The 21,947-nt window shown below is 49.1% G+C and overlaps 1 protein-coding gene across 2 annotated transcripts in view; it reads right to left on the bottom strand.

The window, feature by feature from the left end:
• MGLL (monoglyceride lipase) overlaps positions 1 to 21,947 on the bottom strand; it is a 135,676-nt gene that overhangs the window by 17,050 nt on the left and 96,679 nt on the right. For both annotated transcript variants that reach the window (XM_017511960.2, XM_017511959.2), the window contains exons 4-6: positions 17,134 to 17,270; positions 15,778 to 15,888; positions 5,595 to 5,684 (exon numbers count right to left, since the gene is read on the bottom strand). In XM_017511960.2, the coding sequence (XP_017367449.1) occupies positions 5,595 to 5,684; positions 15,778 to 15,888; positions 17,134 to 17,270 (338 nt within the window). The remainder of the gene's footprint in view (positions 1 to 5,594; positions 5,685 to 15,777; positions 15,889 to 17,133; positions 17,271 to 21,947) is intronic.

The raw sequence follows: 21,947 nt of genomic DNA, 5'->3' as shown, positions 1-21,947 counted from the left end.
CTTAATACCTAGGTGATGGGTTGATAGGTGCCGTAAACCACCTATATAACAAAACTGCACATCCTGCATATGTATCCCAGAACTTAAAATAAAATTTAAAAAAGAAAGAAAAAGAAAAACAATAGACAATAAATAGAAAAAAGAAAAGAAATGGGCAAAGAATCTGAACAGACATTTCTCTAAGAAAGACATACAAATGGCCAAAAGCACATGAAAAAACACTCGGCATCTCTAACCATTAGGGAAATGGAAATCAAAGTCCCATTGAGATGCCACCTCATACCCATTAGGATGGCTACTGTCAAAAAACACAACCTAACAAGTGTTGGTGAGGATGTAGAGACACTGGAACCCTTGAGCACTGTTGGCGAGAATGTGAAATGGCACAGGCGCTGTGGAAAACAGCAGGGTGGTTCCTCCAAAATTACCAGCAGAATCACTATATGACCCAGCAGTCCCACTTGTGGGTACATACCCAAAAGAACGGACACAGCAGCATTATTCACAACAGCCAAGAGACATCTTGGGGAGAGCTTTGCCCAGGCTATGTTCCCACAGGAGCCCAACTGAGCCCACATCTTCTTTCTTTCTTCCACTACTAAGGCCCTACTATGTGCATGTCCCATGTACCCACAAAGACACTTGAGAGAGAAGTGCCTGGCCTGTTGGGCATAGAGAACTCCTCACTGTGTCCTGTATCTTGCTGGCAGCTGGGCCTTCCCTGACAGTCTCTGCAGTCCCTGGTTTTCTGCTGCCATTAAAGCATCCAACTTTCAAGACCTGCCTCTTGTGAGCTCAGAGCCACTTCTCCCAGGCCTGGTGGCTGGCAGGATTGGGACTGGGAGCAGGTCCAGAGCTGGAACATCCACAGAGGGGGGTGCAGGGTGCAAAAGCAATGCAGAGCAATTCACACGCTCCCTCGCCACCACCCCACATGGAGCCATATGCCCAAGAGACTTTCTAGTGCCTGTTGTTTTTTTAGGGCATTGGTAAATTTTTAGCTGCCTCAAATAGACAAGTGTGCTGTGGGGAATGTGATGAACGATGGAGAGCCACAAAATAAAATCACTATGCAAACCAAGTTTAATGGAAGGTTCTTAGCTTGTTCTCGGAGGGAACTCCCATGGGAGGCTGTGTCCTGCAGACAGAGTGGGAGGCTGAGGCCCATCTTTAGCTATGGTTACAGTTAAATCGAAGGCTTCAGCACCGCTGAGCTTTCCAAGACCCAGCAGGAGCCTTCCAAGGGCCTCTGGGCACCATGCATGCAGGACAGGCAGGCAACGGGTGACCTGGGGCCGATGCCTCAACGCTGTGCATATCCGAAACACTGGGCAGGAAAGATATGAAAGGAGGCCAAGTGGCCACTCCTCATGGCTCATGAGTGCTCACAGCCCAGCATATGGCCTGCCTGAGGGAACATAAACTAGCAGATGGGCAGAGAGGGCCTCCCAAGGTATTTAGAGAGAACAGAGACTGGGCTCTAGAAGACAAGTGGCCTCAAGAGACGGCCAGGTGCAGTGGCTCACTCCGGTAATCCCAGCACTTTGGGAGGACAAAGCAGGCAGTTCACAAGGTCAGGAGTTCGAGACCAGCCTGGCCAATATGGTGAAACTCCATCTGTACTAAAAATACAAAAATTAGCCAGGCGTGGTGGCGTGTGCCTATAGTCTCAGCTACTCAGGAGGCTGAGGCAGAAGAATCACTTGAACCCAGGAGACAGAAGCTGCAGTGAGCAGAGATCATACCGCTGTACTCCAGCGTGGGCGACAGAGTGAAACTATCTCAAAAAAAAAAAAAAAAGAGATAAGCAGCTGAGGTTCCTAGAGCAAGGTGTGCTCAGAATCATGCTTCTCTGCCTCCCGCCTCCACCCCTTCGATGGCCTTGGAGAGAAAGCAGTGCATTCCATCTGAATATGTGGATGGCTGAGGGCACAGGCAGATGCTGAGCAACCTCTCCTCCTCACCTCCTCCTACACTGTCCTTGGCCATAGAACTCTTTAGAATCAGTTCAAGGCTTCTCAGCTTAGGAAGGGATTTATCGCATTCTGAGAAACCCTTTTTGGGGTGGAAGGATTATCATGTCAGTATTCTGATGTTCTGATCAGGGACTCTGAATGTATAGACAAACATAATAAATATCTGTGTAGCAACTTCTTTGTTCCCTGGGTTTGGGTGCCAAGAGCACTTGGCTGGGAGTAGCTCTGTGTCCTTGGGCAAGTGACTTGTCCTCTCTGGGCCCACGCTTCTGCAACTACAAATACTGGTAGTAAGACTGACTTCCTGGGGCCCCGATGAGAACAGAAGGGCTCTAGTGTCTGGTACAGAAGAAAGATGCCATCATTGTGCATTGAGTGATGTTGAGACAATAAAAGTCTTCTTACACCTTTTTTCCCAAAGGCTTCACACATGCAGGGAGAATGTGGCTCTGTGGGTTGGCAGCTGTGGGGCGAGGCAAGTGAAGAGAGCCTGTTAGCAGTCCTGGGTGAATTGTGAGAACACTTGTCACAGCAAATGGCAAGCATTCTGCTTTTGACATTCCAGCAACAGAGCCAACCTGCTTCCCTACAGACAGAATTCCAGATCTTCCCTGGGGCCTGCACACCCTTGACTCTCAGGCCCCTGCACCCTTGATTCCTGGCCAGCAACCCATCCCCGCTAGTCCTGGTCACTCAGCTTGTTAGGCAAACATTTCTTTCTGTTTGAGGCTTTTATAGCTGCAGGGTTCCATGGGAAATGTCTTAGCTAAAGATGTGCCTCAAGACACCCTGATGTTAGATGCCTTTCCCAACACATTTTCCCTTCGGCACTGCTATTTTTAAAGCTCAGCAGAACATTCAGAGGGAGACGCAAAGCTGCAGCAGGCGAGGGAGGGAAAGGCTTGCTCTTGATTTTTCCGACTGCAGTCCAGCCTTCGGGCTGACCGGCCACCTCCTTTCCTCATGTCTTCTCAGCAGGAACATTTACTAGTGTTTCTAAATAACTCAACCGGCCAGCTAGAAACCCAACACAGGAGGGTGTGGACAGGGGGCTGTGGGTGGGGCAGGACACCAGGTGCTTCCATCCTTGAGTAAGGCTGAGGAATTTCTCATTATTGCAAAAGGAGAGAAAAGATCTGCAATTGGATGCTTTTAAACAGGAAGGTTTAGAATCTCTTTTTAGTGCCTCCTTTTTTCTTCCTCTTTGCCCGTGCATTTTCAGGTGTTCAGATAAACAACTTGGAATTGTACCTGCGTGCTTTGTCTCAAAGGGAGGCCCCTCCCTCCTGCACCCCATCTTTCTCAAACTCACTGTTGTCCTGGCACTACTGCTACAAAGATCACTGGTTTTACCTGAGACCTTCAAGCTACAGCCATGATGAGGGATGCAGACAGGTGAAGGAGCCCCTGCACCACACCGAGGTTTCCTGACAAAGTGGGTCCCGTACACAGAGCAGCGGCCATGGCCATAGGCTGCGTGAACAGCAATTGTAAAACGGGAAACAGAGCTTAATGATCATAAATGCTAGGTAGAAGGAGGCACCAAAGCATGGACTTTTGAATCAAATGAGCTAAAATCCAGCTACTGGGGAGGCTGAGACAGGAGAATTGCTTGAACCCAGGAGGCGGAGGTTGCAGTGAGCCGAGGTCGCACCACTGCACTCCAGCCTGGCACCTGGCAACAGAGCAAGACTCTGTCTCAAAAANAAAAAGATCAGGGCTGGGCTGGTGGCTCACCTCAGTAATCCCAGCTCATTGGGAAGCTGAGGTGGGCGGATCAGTCGAGATCAGGAGTTGGAGACCAGCCTGGCCAGCATGGTGAAACCCTGTCTCTACTAAAAATACAAAAATTAGCAGGGCATGGTGGCACATGCCTGTAATCTCAGCTACTTGGGAGGCTGAGACAGGAGAAAAGCTTGAACCCAGGAGGCGGAGGTTGCAGTGAGCCTAGATCGCACCACTGCACTCCAGCCTGGCAAACAACAACAAAACTCCACTCTGTCTAAAAAAAAAAAAAAAAAAAGGGCTAAAATCCCATCTCTGCCCCTGACTAGCTGTGCAATCTTGAACACATTATGTAACCTCTCCAAGCCTCAGTTTCTTCATCTGCGAAATGGGGTTAATGTCAATCTCATTCGTGTCAAGATTAAATCAAACCATGTATATTTGATTGGCTGCGGTCTTTCTGGGTCCTAAAGTTGTGCTCTTTCACTGTATGAATCTGCTTTTTGGAACTAAAATTTTTTCCTTTACTCAAATATTCTTTCAGAGAAAGACCAGGGGCCACACCCTGGCCCCTGATGGTTCCAACCTGGCCCCAAGATGTGGGTTAGGGAGGTACTGTGGGCTTTAAAAACCAAGTTATATTAGAATTCTTAATTCATGTGGATGGCTTGAACAGATCAGATGCCCTCTGGCCCTGCACAGGCCTCATGGCTCTCTAGAGTCTCTCACCAGTCTGATTTTTAAGCAGCTGGCCCTCAGAGGCCTGGGAGCTTTCAACCCCTGATCTAGAAAGTCTCTTTCCTACACACCACGGGACATTCCCCTTGAGTTACCCACTGTAAGTGACTCAGAGGGCCAGGAGGCCACATTTTTTAATGAAGCTAGAGTCCAACAGCCCAAGGAAGCCTGGGAGGGAGCTTCACCAGAATCCAGAGCACTGCACTGCACTTCCCAGGCCTCTTGAGGGAGCCAGTGAGTCAATGATTTCAAATTCCTAAGGAAAGAGGGCAACTGAGGCAGAAAAGTGGCAAACTTATTTGCTTAATAATGAAGATAATTCTAGTGTTTCTGGATGCTTCCACTAGCTGCAAGTCCACAGGGCCCTTCCCATGCCTAGACAGAGCACACTTGGAGACCACACCTACCCCAGTTCCCAGGCTGGCCTCACCACTGGCTGACCCCAGGCAAGTCCTGCCACCTTATGGGACTCAGTTTGCTCATCTGCAATATGGGTCTGTCCTACCTCTGATACCACTATTCCGAGTTACCCCCAGGGATCCCCCTTCTCTACTGTCAGTGGGTAGGGCTGATACTACCCACCTTTTCTGTACAAATAATCCAGGCCTGGACAATCAGTCAGTAAGAATCAGCCCTGAGACTTTTGCTAGAAAGAGGTGCTGTTTTTCCACTGAGGTTGCTCAGGTAAACCTGCTGGCGGCCTTCTTGGCCTTCATTGGGGGAAAGCCTGTCTGGGAATGAAGTTAAACCAGGGGAATGAGAGCTGGGGAGAGACAGATGGAGAATAAGACTTTTGACGTCCTGGATCCAGCCATCTCTGAAGCCTTCAGTTCCATTCACCAAACAATCCCTGCTTTTGCTTAAATCACCTTGACTTGGGTTTCTGTCTCTTGAAACCAAGAGACTTGACTGGTACATACTCAACTTCCACTGTTGGCTCCATTCACATTTAGAACACATCTCTAGCATCACAGCCACCACACCCTTTCCACCCAAACCTGAAGCCAACCACGTCTCATGCCCATTGTGTCCTTGTCACTTTGCACGGGACCTTGGCGAAAGGGAAGCAGAGAATGCCAAGGCTGGAGCGGAAACTCTGATTCCCTATAAGAGCAGCCACCCAAGCTCCCCCTGGGTTTTCGGAAAGCCTCTCACCTCTGTCTTATTCCGAGAGAGCACACTGGAGTCGATGGGCCCAAGGGACAAGTTTGGCAGCACAAGGTTGAGCACTTTCGCAGCAAGGACCTAGCCAGGGAGGGAGAACAAGAGCTGTGAGTACAAGCACCACCACACCGAGCTCTTCCGCAGTGACGGTTTACAGTACATTGAGAGTGATGCCCAAACTGAACATCAGCCAGGTTCGTCTCGCAAGCCTGTGTCCTCAAGCCTGCACGCCCAAGGACTCTCCCTTCTGACTCAGCCACTAGCCAGCCTGCCTCTGCTCCACCCAGGGGAGCCGGGCAGGCGACCGCCACGCTCAAGGCAGGAAGTCAAGTCTGGATTTTGCCTGCTCTGCACCCTCCCGTTGATCACTCATGAGTTGTAATTTTGCATCACGGACAAGGGCTGCCCAGGCTGAGCTCTGGTACCCAGGCCATTTCTCTGGGGTATTGAAAACACACAGCAGGAGTAAAATCACCCAGATCAGCTGAGCGGGAAGCAGGACGGGGCAGAAGGGCCTGCAGGATCATACAGAGGATCCATGCGTCCATTTCTCTTGGTGGGGGGCGGGGGTAGAAATAGCACCAGGAGGAGGTGTGTGGCAGAGGGAAGGAGAGCTGGGTTTGATTCCTGGCTTTGCTGCCTCATGAACATGCGATCTACACATCGCTAAGCCTCCATTTCCTCAGCTGCCAGTGGAAGCTTGACCCTCCCCCAGAGGACCACAGGGAAGGTAAATGACACCCTGTGTGCAAAAGCCCAGGGAACACAGCAGGAGCTTAATACATGCTCACTGAACTTGAGCCTGATTTGGACCCAAACCTTCCCATCCCTTCCCCCATCTCTCCTTCTGGATCTCTTGTTTTTCCAGGAAAACAGAGAACCCGGATCTCACACTTTTGCCTTCAGAGAGGGGCTGTTTTAATTTCTGCAATGTGCGTAGACATTTGGGGATGAAAGATGCTATTTCAAAAGTGAGCTGTGAAATGCTGAAATTAGAATCAGATGGAAGGTGGCAAGCAGTGAATTCTCAGTGCACATCAAGGGCAGAGGGCACGTAGCTCAGTACCCTTGGTGGAGGGCAAGGGCACTCACGGGCATCAAGGAACCACCTTCTGGTGTGTTGGGCACAGCTTCCTGATCCTTTTATTTTTGAGTCAGGGTCTCACTCTGTCACCCAAGCTGGAGTGCAGTGGTACATTCTTAGCTCACTGCAACCTCCACCTCCCGGGTTCAAGCCATTCTCCTGCCTCAGCCTCCTGAGTAGCTGAGATAACAGGTGCGCGTCACAACACCCGGCTAATTTTTGTATTTTTAGTAAAGATGGGGTTTCACCATGTTGATCTTGTGATCCACCCACGTCAGCCTCCCAGCCACACCTGGGATTACAGGTGTGAGCCACCGCGCCCAGCCAGTCTCCCAATCTTTACAAAATCCCTGGAAGGCAAGGCTTCATTTTCACTGAACAGGTGAGAAGATGGAGGCTCAGTACCACAAGGTCCATGGGAGAGTCCCTGGGCTGGGAGGCCACTTTATCTCCTCATGCCACATGGCCTGGATTACTCTGTCTCTGCTGCTATCTGTCTCTCTCCAGGAATGTGACCCAGAGCTCTAACCTTCCGGTGGGTCTTGGCACAACGGCTGCTGATGTCCTTTTGGGGGACACAATTGCTGTACTTGCCTACCCTCCCTGTAGTCCCAGGGCTAAACCCTCCTGTGTCCTAGGCCTGCACAAGTGCAATGTGACTGCCCATCACAATTGTTTCTCAACCATCCAGGATCAGTCAGACAGCAAAAAACGGGCTTTTCTCTTAAAGGGCTTTGCCCCATGTGCATGAACCTCCATGTGCACTGTCCCCCAGCCTTGGCTCTGTGGCCACCACTGTGCCAGGTACTTTGCTGAGTCCTGGGCTCTGACTTTGACCGTCTAGTGTAGAAGCGTGCAGCTGCCTGACTTGGAGCACTGTGATGGGGCATGGTGTGTCCGCATAATCAGAACCCTCGAAAGATGGCTGTGATATGTCTGGAACGTTCAAGAGTCCAGCCGGTATCATGGGCCAGCTCCACAAATGAGCATGGGAAAGGAAATCTTGGCATTCTGGGAATTCTGCACAAGGAATAGGGTATTTTCAAACACAGATCAAATGTCTGTGAACTCCAAGAATTGGGAGCTCCTCTGCATTGGGATCTGTGCTTTCAAAGGTTAAAATAATCTAAAAATGAGAAATGGAGTGCATCAGTGCATAAAGGCAGCAGGCAGCGGCTCTGTGGCCTTCACTAGACTCCAGCTGTGTAAGGATGATGTTTCAGGGCCTTAGCTCTCACCTCCAGCAGTAGTGGTCAAGGGCCACACTATGAGGGAAGACTCCTGTGTTCCACAGTTATGAAGAACTCACTTCTAGATATTCTGCTATTCTCAGTACCCCTGTCTCTGCTCCCTGATGCAACAAGGGCTGCCAGCTGTAGGGGGGATCCTGGCCACACTCAGGAACCATGCAAGGTTCTGTGTGACAGGATGGTATGGAAATGCCAGCCTGCTCCCAGGTTGGCCTACCTGCTTGCTGGGGCCCACACAGCCTTCTCAGGGACATGGCTGTCTTTTGCAAGCCAGTTTCCTACCCATTCCCTGACCAGATGGCTCAGAGCCAAGAAAAGGCCTGGGGACCTACACCTTAGCAGCGCCTGCCACAGAGGTGAAAGCAAGAGACCACACAGCATCCACTCCATTTCGTCCAAGCCCACCACCAGATTTCTCATCATGCCACCATTTGTGTTTTGGGGACCCATCACCTGATTCTGCTGGGTCCTGGGCCCCGAGGTGCCAGTCAATCTTCAGGATTAGTCATTTGTGAAGACAGACTTACCTTCATCCTCGAACATCTGTTTCTGCTGCTGGCACCTCTTAAACCAAAACTTTTATACCAAAAAGTGCCAGGGCCTCTGCTTCCAGGCTCTGGAGAAGATGCTGACAGCTTAGGCTGTTGGTGCCACAAGGATCGGCGCAGCTTGAGCCATCCTTGCAGTGGTTTCGTAGGGGGTGGGGAACAGGGAACAGACAGCCAGAGAGAGCCTGCCTCCGGGAGAGAATCACAGCAAGCCCTATTCTGTCCCCTCACACAGCAAGCCCGATTTTCTTTCTCCATGAATAGGGGAACTTTTTGCAGCTAAAGGATGCTTTTAAGAAAAGAGCTTCATAGGAAAAAAGAAAGAGGAGAGTCACTTCCTGAGAAATATTAGGTTTAGAAAATGAACAATGCAAGGGCTAGTCCCTGGAGGGAAGGAAGTGATTCCTGACAGCTGACTGACTGCCTCACCATCCCCTTCGAGGTACAAAAAGCCAAGGCCTGGGAGGCCTCCCCGTCTGCGGCTGTGAATGATCTATTGCTGAAAGTGCAAACAGGAGATGTGGCAAGAACACATCCTGCTTAGGAATGGAGGCAGAAGGTGACTTCCGTTGCACGCATCCAGCTGAGTGCTGGCCACCCAGGACTGATGGGGGGAGCAGCCACCCTCGCTCCCCTAAAGGAGCTGCTGCTAGCTGGTTCAGGATGAGGGAATGTGCCTAAAAGGACAAGCTTGTAACAGTAAAAGTCCCATGGCTGTTGGTGTAGTTGAGGCACCAGTGTCTTAGCAACAATAATTGGTCATTCTATCATCAATGTGGATGGAGGATCACGCCCTCCAGGAACGCCTGGTGTGGATTCTGCAGTTTTTTCCCGGTGAACGCACACACAGCCGTGTCCTGGTGCTAAAGCCCAAGGAATGCCACCCCAAGAATAGAAAGTTCTCAGTGCATAGATGGCTGCTGAAGCCCTGGGTGCAAGTTACACCAGAAAGAGTATACAAAGAGGCAGGAGGGGACCTGCATGGATATACCATTCACAGGACAGGTGTAGAAACAGAAACCCATGAAGGAGACTTCTAGAGTCCTGGGATTCCCTTAAAACAATCTCTAACTCCCTGTCTTCCCAGGAAGATGGAACCGTGTGTACTGTTCTGTTTCTTCAATCCAGTTGGCGTACGGTAGCAGGCATGGCACGCCCAATCCTGACACCCCAGCGCCTCCCTGTTCAGTGTGGTCTTCACACCAGCAGCACCAGTGGCTCCAGGACCAGTGGTACTGGCCTCTGGGTCAGGATCTGTAGCTTTGCAAGACTCCTGGGCATTTGCATGCGTGTTGAAGTCTCAGGGGTTGGCAATGTGTGTGCCCATGAAACACCACAAACACCTCCTCCTGGTGCTGCCCTGAGAGATCTTGATAGCAGTGGCTGAAGTGGGGCCCTGGCATCAGTGTCATTTTCAGGCTCCCTAGCGATCCTGTGTGCAGTCAGGGCAGAAGTGCTTTAACAGGCAGTGGCTAGGATGGGGGCGCACACGTCCCCACAGGGCAAGCTGCCCTTTTAAAGGAGCCGCCATAAGAGATGTTTGCACAGCCCTGATCCTCAGCTCTTTCTTTTTCTAAACCTGCATAGTAAGTTCCAAGCCACATTTCTAACAAGACTCAATTGTGTACAGGCAAAGTTTTAATGATAATAACTTCATGGCTTAAAAAAATTAGGCTTTTAGCCTCTTCCCCACAAAGGCCCCAAGAAAGAGGAGAGCTGCCATGCAGGGGCAGGATGCTTTGAACAACTGCAAAAGAGATTCCTTTTCTCTGCTACTCTTTTAAAATTTGTTGATTTCATGAGCCTAATCTCTCCTGAAGGAGGAAAGGGTAGGATGGGAGGAGAAAGAGCTAAGCAGAGGAAGTGGGTTGATTGTGTATGAGGGAAGGCAGAACGGTTGAGCAGGGGGCATTGAGGCCGCATGACCAGGAAGCAGCGAGGAAGGAAGGAAGGAGTCGTGGCAGGTCCCACACCCAGATGGATCACATTGTTGAGGTCGACCAGATGGTTGCTGCTCCCGCTCTCCTACAGCCTCCACCCTGAGCTGTGAGCACACCAGGGAAGCCTCGGAGGGAGTTGCTCACCCAAAAAGGAATTGGAATCCAAAAGCTTAACGTTCTTGACACCTTTTCCATCAAGTCTTTCAAAATCCTCGGATAATCCTGCAGGAGCATTGAGAAGGCCTTAGATCCAGCTCAGGAAGAGGGGCCCCTGCATGGCTCCCCCACTGAGGTGAGACTCCTCCATTTGCCCCATGACCCTGGCAAAGCCGGGTGTGTGCAACCACAGAGCTCCTAATTATGCTGGATCAACCCAGACTCCAGGGATCATCACCTGAGAAAAATTTGGGGCCAAAACCCATGAAAAATGGCTACACAGTCACTGGACTCCAACCCCAGAAAGGACAGGCAATGAAATGGAGAAACCAGACTCGGAGACGCGAGGCAGGCACATTTGGATTCAAACTTTAATTCCAAATCCTTGAGAAAGTCTGTGATCTCAGTTGCTTCACCTATAAGACAGGGATAATTAAACCAACTTCAAAGGGATGCTGGGAGAGCCACATGAGACCCAACCGCTCCAGAGCAGATCCTAACTCTCTTCTTGGCTTCTGGCCTTAAGGAGAGGTCCAATAAATAGGTGTTGGTTGACTAAACGAGTGAGTGAATGTCATTTAAAGCAGAGACTTCAGGAAAAGCAGGTGAGGAATAGCAGGAAAAGCTATGCAAAGCTGCATAGCTTTGCAACAAATGACGCAGCCACCCACAAACAGGGCAACTCTCCCATGGCTGAAGTCAACATCTTGATGAGCAAGAGGCTTAAGGGGTGTTCCCGATGCACCACTACACCCATCACTTTAAATACTAGAGACAGGCATAAATGCCTTTATTGATCCAGAAGATTTTAATGGCTCCCTGTGATCATTTCTAAGTGAATCTCACTTCTGCCAGTGAAAACCTTGCCATGAGGAAGGCAATTACAGATGCTGTTTCCTAAGTGGCTTCTGCAGGCTGACCTGTGTGCAGGAGGCTAGGACTCCCTGCCTTCCATGGGGCAGCACTGTGACAAAGGTCACGGGATGGCCATGTGCAAGACACAGCAGGGACTCTTGGGGTTGCACCAGATTTTCTTGAGAGCGAGAGGACACCTTAAGGCAGCCATAAAATAGAAAGTATTGTGCCCCTTTCCCAGTGACCCTCGCTGGGAAGGCCAGGACGCTTGTTTCCTGACAGATCAGGGGCTCATGAAGATGTGTGGCAGGAGGCTTGCTAGGAAGATGGCTGGTTCCCAGAATCTTATGTGTCTAGAAAACACAACGCCCAGCTCTTAGACAGCAACTTTTTTTGCTCTGCAGAACAGAGGTGAACTAACCCCCACAGCGGCTCATCGCTGCTGCCCAAAAGGCCAATGCATGGCTAAGTTGCTGTCTCCTGGGTCCAAATTCACTTGAAGCTTGAAAGTGTGGCCAGTCCCTGTGTTCCACTTGTTTCCCCTCCCTCCCTGCAACCTCCCATTGCCCCAAGGGCCTTCTGGATTCTATGGCTAAAAGCAGATGAGTGACATTAAGATGGGAGTGGACTCCATCAAGGAAAGCTGATTTCGGGCATGTTTTGGGGTGAAAGGGAGTATCCTGCATGCTCACTGGCCTGAGCTGGTGCTCAAGCTGACCTCGAGCAAGACATTTGGCCTCATTTCCTTGTCTGTAAATTTGGAATAATTTCCCTTCCTTCCAGGTCAGTGCTGGAGAGGAACAGAGACAATGCATGTCAGGCACCGAGTACTGGGCTCCCAGTGGCAAGCCCCTTCTCCCTACTGGGCAAGGTGCCCCACTTGGCGGGGAGTGGGACTATCTTGAAGCACTGGTGAGCTCCTGCATCCCTGCCCCAGGAGCCCAAGGGACAACCTTGGCAACAGGAAGAGGTCATTTAGAATGATTACTCTGCTGGTGGGCTGAGATCCCCATTCTGCAAGCTTAGCCCAGGGGGATTTTTCTCTCCCAAGAAGCTCCCAGGGAAAGAAGGGGCCCTCAACCTGCAGTTGCTCTTGATTGCTGTCCCAGACAAGTAAGGGTGGGAAATCCTGAAGGGGGCCTGGAGTTTGACGTTTTTCCAGCTGGGGGGGCCACAGTTTCACTTTTGTACCCCGGCAAGAGCTACAAGCTGTGGTGAAAAAACCCACGGAGCGACCTCACGAATAGCCAGACTTGTTATGATGCATGGAATTTTTGTTTCTGAATTTCTGCTGCTGCCACTTTCTTTGTGAAACCACTTTCTCAGCAGAGACAATGTTTGGGGGCCCCCCATCCGTCCTCATTGTCTCATCTCCAGGCTAAATATATCTCAGCTTGTTGAAAACCAGCATCCACATAAGAACCAGATGGTGGCGAGATTTAGGAGGGTGGGGGCGATCTGGCATTCTCACATTGCAGGGGGTGGGGGCTGGCCGTCTTCCACAGGCCAGGCTGTACTCATAGACTCCGCATCTCACACTGCCACTTACGAACTGGGGAGTTGCTCTAGAAGGTGCTTGGTGCCGTGAAAGTGTTGAATGGCTTGATGGATTAAGCACTGTCTGAGGAGTCAGGAGGCTGAGACTTGACTCTGCTCTGCTGCCACTCACAGACGCACTCAGGGAAGCCCCTCACCCCCACCACCAAACAGATTTCCCACCCAGAGCACCAGAGCGGGGAGGTGAGCTCTAGGAATTGTTCCATCCTTGAGGCTCATAACAGCAAACAACTGGAAATGACCCCAGCGCACCCTCCCTAAACCAGGACCTATCCCTGCAGTGGGACCCTTGGTAGGTCCGAATGGGGAAGGAGCACCAAAAGGCTGCTAAGCAAAACCACAAAATAAAACCCAAAACCCACAAAAACAAACACACCAACCAAAAGAACAAAAGCAAACACAGAGTACCCCTGACATGCACAGAGCAAGCTCCCATCTGTGTGAAAAAGAACAAATGAAGTGAGCATTGACAGGAGATGCAGAGACTCTCACTGGTACCATGGGTTGCTGCCCACGCCGACCAGGCGAGAGACTCCCTGCATCCTCTTTGGAATTTTGAACCATAGAAATGTCTTATTCTTAAAACTTTTAAATTACATTAAAAATAGATCCTGTGAGACTTTCAGGAAGGTTGTCAGACAAGACTAGAAAATGTGCCAAGAGTGATGAAGTCTTCCAGGGGCAGGGCGGCCAAATGCATCATGGACTCTGTCAGCCAAAATTGCCAGAGATGCAGGAGCAGCAACAGATTTCAGGGAGGGGAGGCTGGACCCTCAGGTCTGGGCCAAAGGGAAACCTAATTTGTCTTGGGTAATAAGAGGAGACCCGTGTTCCCCCAGGGGCAGCTGGCTCCTGATGTCACAAGGTGATCTATTAGCACAAGGCTTTGAAAGGTCACAGTAGTGGTCTTGCCCAGAGTGCCCCCTCCCCTGGTCAGCATGGAACCCAGGGGACTCTGGGAGGAAACCTTGTTGGTCCCACCTCCAGGCCCAGCTGCCAGGGTCCCCCTGGTGCACTTTATCTGAAGACCTACGGTCCCTGGCTTTTCTCTAAGTGAAAACATCCATTGCAGAAACATCCATTTTCTCCCCGGGGAAATATCCTAGATGGGGAGTGAGCAGCCCTGGATGCAAACCCATCACAAGGGCTGTACAGTCGTGGCCAGCTATTCGTCCTTCCTAAACCCAGGTTTTCCTCTCCAGAAAGCGCTGCTGTGACCTGCTCCTGGGCTGGAGGGGAGTTAAGTGAAACAATGCCTGGGAGAGCACAGCGCATGCCTGGCATTGGCTGAACCTCACAGACCTGCATACAGCAAATCCCACGGAACGCAGCGGGAACGCCCTGCCGCTGTGAGCCTGGGCTGCTTATTCTACTTAGATAATTAGAACCATAGTCACGGGAGATGCTGAGTAGGTCATGCCTCCTCCTCTCCCCCCTGCACATTTCAGTGATGAAGAGGTAGTGCACATCCAGGCATTGTGATGCTAAGGGACCTTGATCATTCCATGACAGACCTCTGGTGCTGTCCCACACGGCACCGAAATTCATTAATGACAGTCGATTTCAGTAAGTCCGTGATTTGCTTAAACTGGAGTAAAATCAAAGGAGATATCATCCATCTCTCTCACAAACTAAGTAAATCATTGTTCTCTGGCTAAACCATCAGAGAGTCCCCAGTTTCCCGTTTGCGCAGCCCAGTCCCATTTCAGATGGCTGAGATTTTCTGTATTTAATTGAAAGCCTGTCTCTAGAGCCAGGAGCAAGTCTGTGGTCAGGGGCTGAAGGAAACCCTTTGTGGATGTTTTTATAAGGTTTCGTTCCCTGTGCTGTATTAAGGAAAGTAGGGTGCGGGAATAAGAGCTACTGTCATTATTTAAATGATCCCATAGTCCATAGGGTAGGCCTGTGGGTGACGGCTGCCCAGCGCAACTGGCCCCATGACCTACCACCTCATCTCTTTCTCCTTTGAGAGTCTCCAGAACTGGCTCAGGAGGCAGCAACCCCTGCCCAGTGCTGGGGTGAGACTAAGGATTCCTTGGGGATACATGGGGTTGGGATTCTCCACCCTCACTGGGGCTATGTATCTACCTTAAACCTGATGCCTTCAAGGCTGGGTCTAAACTGATACCCTGTCAACAAGCCAGTGTCATAAGCAAGCAGCTTTCCAAGGTCACTGGTTTCATCTCCTTTCTCGGGGGAGAGAAGGTGCCTGCTCCAACTCTAGATATTATTTGCTGGTTCATTTGCCTTGGCAAAAGCAGCCCAGAGCCCCCGCACCTACAGGATATATTGTTCCTGTGAGTCATTTCAACCAGAAAAATGAAATGACGGATCCCTACCAGTCAGAGGTCGAAAGTGCCCAGGGCGGGGGACACTGCAGTGAATGCGACCCCATCCTGCAGTTAGGAGTCCCCTCACTGCTCACTTTCTGCTGAGGTTGGCAAAGAGTCAATGAAAAACAGCCCAGGCCTTGAGTGTAACTTGTTAACAAACTTGACTTTGCTGGACAGATAACAAGCCTAACCTCTTCTCCTTTTAAAATTCATTAGTAAGACATGCACAAACAGGAAGACATAGTCCTTTTGTCTTGGGGGGAAAATGCACCTGCCTTCAGAAATTACAGAACCCTGGTGGCAACAGTGTTGGATATTTGTCCAAATCCTTGTACAATAGTCTGAGGTCCAAGGATGGCCTTTGGCCCTTTTACACAGACTCAGGCTACAAATGAAAGCCCCATGTCCCAGGGAACCTGCAGGAGTTGTACAGACTGGAAAGTCCTTTTACCTTGAAAGTTGTTGCAGATTCAGGATTGGCAAGAACCAGAGGCGAAATGAGTACCATGCCGGCGAAGTGGCCCGGTCTCTCTGCGGCCGTGAGGATGGCAATGGCACCTCCCTGTAATGCAGAACGGGCAGAGCTGCTGTGTTGGGCTTGCACCAGTGCACATATTTCTAATAAACACGACCGATGGAGTCCTCTTGAGCTGCAGTCCTGGCCAACAGCACTGAGGAGGACTACCTTGGAAGAGGCACCATCAAATGTTGGATAAACTAGATCTGCAATTATTTTACTACACATGTTTTTTTCTCTGGGTTTTCCAAGAGCAAACATTGCGGAGAGACATAAATAAGGTTCTCGCTTGTGGGCCGCAAGTTAAACAATAACACATTCCCACTTCATTTCAAGCCCAAAGCTGGCAGAACCCCAACTCATCTATCCCGACAAGCTTAATAGGAGGGGTTTTTTGTTGTTGTTGTTGTTGGGGGTAATCTGATCATAATAATAGATTGCTATCCTATACTTTTCCTGGTTTAGTTAAAGGTCCTAGAAATTTAAATTCCAAGAAAAATGGACATGAACGTGGATGGTGCTGAAGGAGGCCTCATCTGTTTGCTGAAGCACAAAGGTGCTTGAAAGCAAGGGTTGCAATTGCAAATGCTCACAGGGACCAGGCAGGTAAGAGAAATGTAAGGACAGAGGCAGGCAGTGATCAAGGGGTGGGAGGCAAGACCTGCCCTGGTGAAATGTCCTCAGGCATTCAAATTCAAGCAGTTCAATATATCTTGATCAGCCAACCAGCCTGCTTTTTCTGTAGGTAGATTTGGCCTGGGGGCTGCCAGTGTAAGGACCCTGATGTAAATACTACATTTCCTTGATTCTTGGAAGGTTTTAAATATTTAAAAGGCGGAAGAAGTTGGAATAAACTTTAAGGAATTGTTTCCACGGGGACCCTTTGTTCCTAGGTATCATTTGTCGTCTGTACTGTACAATTCTGAAACAAGCACATGGGGTTTGGGGACATTTCATGTGCTTCTTATTGATGGAGGAGCTAATCCCCTCTCCAAGAAGTGGCTCTTAGTAGCCTCACTATTAAATGACACCAACTGGGCCAAGGAGCATCGATAAGAAGATCAGTTTTCAAGAGGCCCCATACTCAAGCTGCTTGGTAAGGACCAGCTGGCAACCTCCCTTGTTTCCTAAGCACAGAATTGCCCAGGAACTCCAAGTGCAGTGCATAAAAGGAGACATCATGCCAGCTAGGCAGAGAGCAGGTGGGGCAGGGAGTCAGGGCCACTCCCTTCCCTCTGCAAGGCTGGGAGCCAGGCTGGATTTGACCTGCGTCTTCTGTGGTCTGCTTACCATGGAATGTCCCAGAAGGAAGACAGAAAGCCCAGGGTAGTCTTTCTGCACGGAATCCACATGCTGCAACACATCTCTGACGAAAACATGGAAGTCAGACACTACCATCCTCTCCCCTTCGCTCTGTCCGTGGCCAACTGGAAAGGAATGGGAGATGAGAGAGAGCTACAGTTACCAGGCCGGCTCCTGCCCAAGCCCAGAGGTCTCCTCACTGCAATCACAGGCCTCTCTCCTGAGCGCCTGAATGTGTCACCTCGTTTAACCCTTTCCGGCCACTCTTGAACGTTGGAATTCTTCTCCCCATGTTTTATGGATTAGGAAACTGAGGCACACAGTGGTTGAGGAACGTGCCTAGACCACAGCACTAGGAAGCGATGAGCCGGGGTGAACATACTACAAAGCCTCCCTCAGGGCAGTTTCCAAGGAAGGGAGAAAGGATAGGGGCACAGAGAGCCCAGTTTTCTGCAAAGTGGCCAGGAGTAAGACAAAGAAGGCTCAGAATGTTCCTACATTTTCCCTGTTCCTGGTCCTTGGCGGCTATGCCTGAATATTGGCCTTTCACCAGGTAGAGTGGTACACTTGGCCCCTCATCTTACAGCTTTAGGTGAAGATAATATGACAAATATAAAACGAAGTGCAGTCGTCGGGTGTGCTTGCCAGCAAGCTTCTCAACGATGCTGCAGTGAAACTAGGTCACACTCTCTCCCTCTTGGGTGTAATCTGCCACATATCTGTGCCGTGCACCCGCTTGTTCTTTCCTCAGGGCCCTCCACTCTCTCCCTCTTTGAAGGACATCAGTCGCTATAGAAACAACTCACTGGCTGTGGCTTCACATTCGGGCTGAAAGCAGCTGTGATGGTTTGAAAATTGCAAAAAAGAAAGCGCTTCTGGAGAACTGGGACCACACAGCCAGAGGGGCTGCCCAAACCTTCCCTGCTGAGTGCCTGAAGCACTCATTAAGCCTCTGCCACCTCTGAGGAGGCTTCTGCACTAATAATGGTCACCACCTGGAACTCACAGGCCGCCCAGACTTCCAGCTTGGAGACCCTCTTGCTGTCAGGCCCTGAGCTCCCGTGTTTCCCACTGGCCTGTCCCCTGCGCCCACCTTCCCAGCCACCGCCCCATGGTCTCTCTGACCATCCCACTGGGCCCGGGGTCCCACTACCCTCTCAGCAACACTCCCTGTTCCCTGACCCTTCTGAGTGTTTTTCTCTTTTAAAATTTGTTTTTACTTTTTACTGTGCTATCATATCCATAACATAAATTTTACTACTTGAACCATTTTTAAATGTACAGTTCAGAGGCATCAAGGACATTATTGTGCATCACGGTTCTTTTTTATCTTCCCATGCTGAGATTCCACACCAATTGTTATGGGCTGACTTGTGTTGCCCAGATCCATATGTCAAAGCTCTAACCCCCAGGATCTCGGAATGCAACATTACTTGAAGATAGGGTTTTAAAAAACATGATTAAGTTAAATGAGGTCCTTAGGGTGGGCCCTAATCCAAATGACTTGTGTCCTGTAAGGAGAGGGGATTAGGACCCAGACATAGAGGGAAGGTGATGTGAGGATGCAGAGAGATGGCAGCCATCCACAAGGCAAGGAGAGCCTGCAGGAGAAACCAACTCTGCCGATGCCCTGATCGTGGACTTCCAGCCTCTGGAACTGTGAGACAATAAATGTCTATTGTTGATGCCCCCACTTGCGGTCCTTTGTTATGGAAGCCCTGACAAACTCAGATACTATTAAACCCCAACTCCCATTTCCTCCCCACTCTCTCTTTCCCCACACCCTGGCACCCTCTATTCCACTTTCTGCTTCTATACATTTGACTTCTCTAGGGACTTCCTATGAGTGGAATCAGGCCATATTTGTCCTTTTGTGTCTGGCTTATTTCACATAGCACAGTATCCTCAAGGCGATCCATGTAGTTGTGTGTGTCAGAATTTCCTTCCTTTTTAAGGCTGCATCATATTCCATTCTGTGGATGGACCATGTTCTGTTTATTCATTTGTCTGTTGATGGACTATTTGGGCTGTTCCCACCTTTTGGCTATTGCTAATGATGCTGCCGTGAACATAGGTGTGCAAATATTTCGTCACATCCCAGCTTTCAGTTCTTTGGGGCATACACTTAGAAGTGGGGTTGCTGGGTCAGATGGTGATTCTGCGTTGAATTTTTGAGGCATGTCCCCCCATTTCCATGTGGAACATCTCTCTGGATGCAGCCCCTGCTCCTCCGCAAGGACTGCCGCTCTCCACTCTGAAACCTGAGGGCTGGCTGCACATGAACACTGAGCCAAGGCAACACCAGGGATGCCCAGTGACCTGCTGCCTCTTCCCACAGGCTTGGTCCCCAGCCACATTCATCTGGGCATCTCTTCCAGATGTCTCTATTTTCCCAAAGCTTACACTCCTACCTCATGACCCTGAGGACACAGTGTCACTCATCTATTTTGAAAACATGGGGAGAGTCCAAAACAGTGCTTTACATCAGAAGCATCCCCCTTCCTGATTCCGACCACTCCCGGCCCAGCCTGCTCCTGTGCCAGCTGCATCCCTGTCCTCTTCCTTCATCCACAGCCCCCCAGCTGCCCTCTTCCCTTCCTCCTCCCTTTCCTCCTTAAGGGTTGATCCACACTCATGGCCTTTTCTCCACCTACATTCTCTCTCTAGCCCTGGAGGCTCTGTGCAACCCTCAGCTGAGTCAACCCCAGTGGGCTTTTTTCCACCCCATCCTCTTCTGAGCTCTTGGCTCACTCAGCACCACATGCTCCCGCTGACCTTGTCATGGGGCACACTTGGAAATGAACCTCCACACCTGGAAATGACTTCTCATCTGACTGCGTTTTCTTTGTCTATTTTCCTCCCTGGATGATTTCTGTACTTATTCATTCATTCATTTTTAGTTTAAAAATTGCATTTTAAAAGATACTCTATTCACATGGTTTAAAATCAAAGTGGTATGAAAGGTGTACACTGACTGTCCCTTTCCCACCTGTTCCCATCCACCTGATTCCCCATCTTCCCCTAAACTCTTCTCTTAGTGTCTCAGCCTCTTTACAAGCAAATACGAATATAAATCCTGATTTTTACCCCAGTCCTAAACAAAAAAACACATAACAGATCCTGCTCTGCATGGGGCTTTGTTCACTCGACACTATATCCTGAAGATCTTCCAACGTTTGAAATAGGGCTCCTCTCCAACTTCTTACTACGAAATTTTCAAATGCACAAAAACACTGAAAGGATATTTCAATAAATATCCATATGTCTACTATCTTTATTCAATAGTTGTTATTTTGTTTGCTGTATATTTACACATTTATGAATATAAAAATGGCTGAATATTTTACAAGTAAGTTGCAGCTGGACAAGGTGGCTCATGTCTGTAATCCCAGTGCTTTGGGAGGCCAGGGTGGAAAGATCACTTGAGCCCAAGAGTTTGAGACTGGCCTGGGCAATATAATGAAAGAGAGACCCTGTTGCTACAAAAGTATTTAAAACATTAACTGGGCATCGGTGATGTGGTGGCACACACCTGTAATCCTAGCTACTTGGAATCACTTGAGCCCTTGAGGTTGGGGCTGCAGTGAGCTGCATGCCAGTCTGGACAAAAGTGAGACCCCGTCTCAAAAAAGAAAAGAAAAGAAAAGAGAGAAAGAAAGAAAGAGAGAAAAAGAAAGAAAGAAAAGAAAGAAAGAAAGAAAGAAAGAAAGAAAGAAAGAAAGAAAGAAAGAAAGAGAGAGAGAGAGAGAAAGAGAAAGAAAGGGAAGAAAGGGAAGAAATAAAGAAAGAGAAAGAAAGGGAAGAAAGGGAGGAAGGAAGGAAGAAGCCACTGGCTAGGCACAGTGGCTCATGCCTGTATTCCCAAAGTGGAGGCCAAGATAGGCAGATCTCTTGGGCCCAGGAGTTCGAGACCAGCCTGGACAACTTGGCAAAACCCCATCTCTACAAAAAATACAAAAATTAGCCTGGCATGGTGGTGTACACCTGTATCCCAGCTACTTAGGAGGTTGAGGTGGGAGAATCGCTTGATCCTGGGAGGTCAATGTTGCAGTGAGCCATGATTGTGCCACTGAACTCCACTCCAGCCTGAACAACAGACCAAGGCTGTCTCAAAAACAAGAAGCAAGAAATTAACGCTCTTCAGTTTTCTCTTACCTCTGTGATTTTGTATTTTATCTCTTTTCTTTGACACTGGAAATCTTGGTTCCTAATAGCATTAGCATATTTACTTATAGCATAGCTTCAAAATTATAATACCAATATTGCCACCAACAATAAGCCTATCGCAAGAAGCTAGAAATGCTTTGCATTTTTTTTTTGTCTTTAGAATATAGGTCAATAATAATATAACCAGAGTATTGTGTTTGAAGTTCAAATTCTTACAAATAGGTTATAATTATTTTCTCTGTGTGCTTATGTTACTAATTTAATAGATAATTAGATTCATTAATTTCAAATTAAATTTCTTTCCAATTATAGGTTTTGCCTTTTTGCTTTTCAATTTAATTTTCTTTTCCAAATATGAAAACATCTACCTGGTACAACAGTCAGAAATATATTTAAAAATTCACCCAGTGAAGTCTCACTTCTGCCCCATCTCCATCTCCCCTCTCGTTCCCTAGAGTTAATCATTTTCATTATTTTCTGTTTTTTTCTCTAAGCATTTCTTTTCGCAAAAATAAGAAAACTACCTGCTTATGTATCCATCCATCCATCCATCCATCCATCCATCCATCTAGTCTATCACCTATCTATTCTCTATCTAATCTATTTATCCACCTACTAGTCTATTCTTATTTTTC

The sequence above is a fragment of the Cebus imitator genome, unplaced genomic scaffold (genome assembly GCF_001604975.1).
Source record: "Cebus imitator isolate Cc_AM_T3 unplaced genomic scaffold, Cebus_imitator-1.0 Scaffold457, whole genome shotgun sequence".
NCBI classification, from domain to species: domain Eukaryota; kingdom Metazoa; phylum Chordata; class Mammalia; order Primates; family Cebidae; genus Cebus; species Cebus imitator.
Note: the sequence above shows the minus strand (reverse complement) of the source record. Positions and strands in the feature narration are given on the sequence as shown.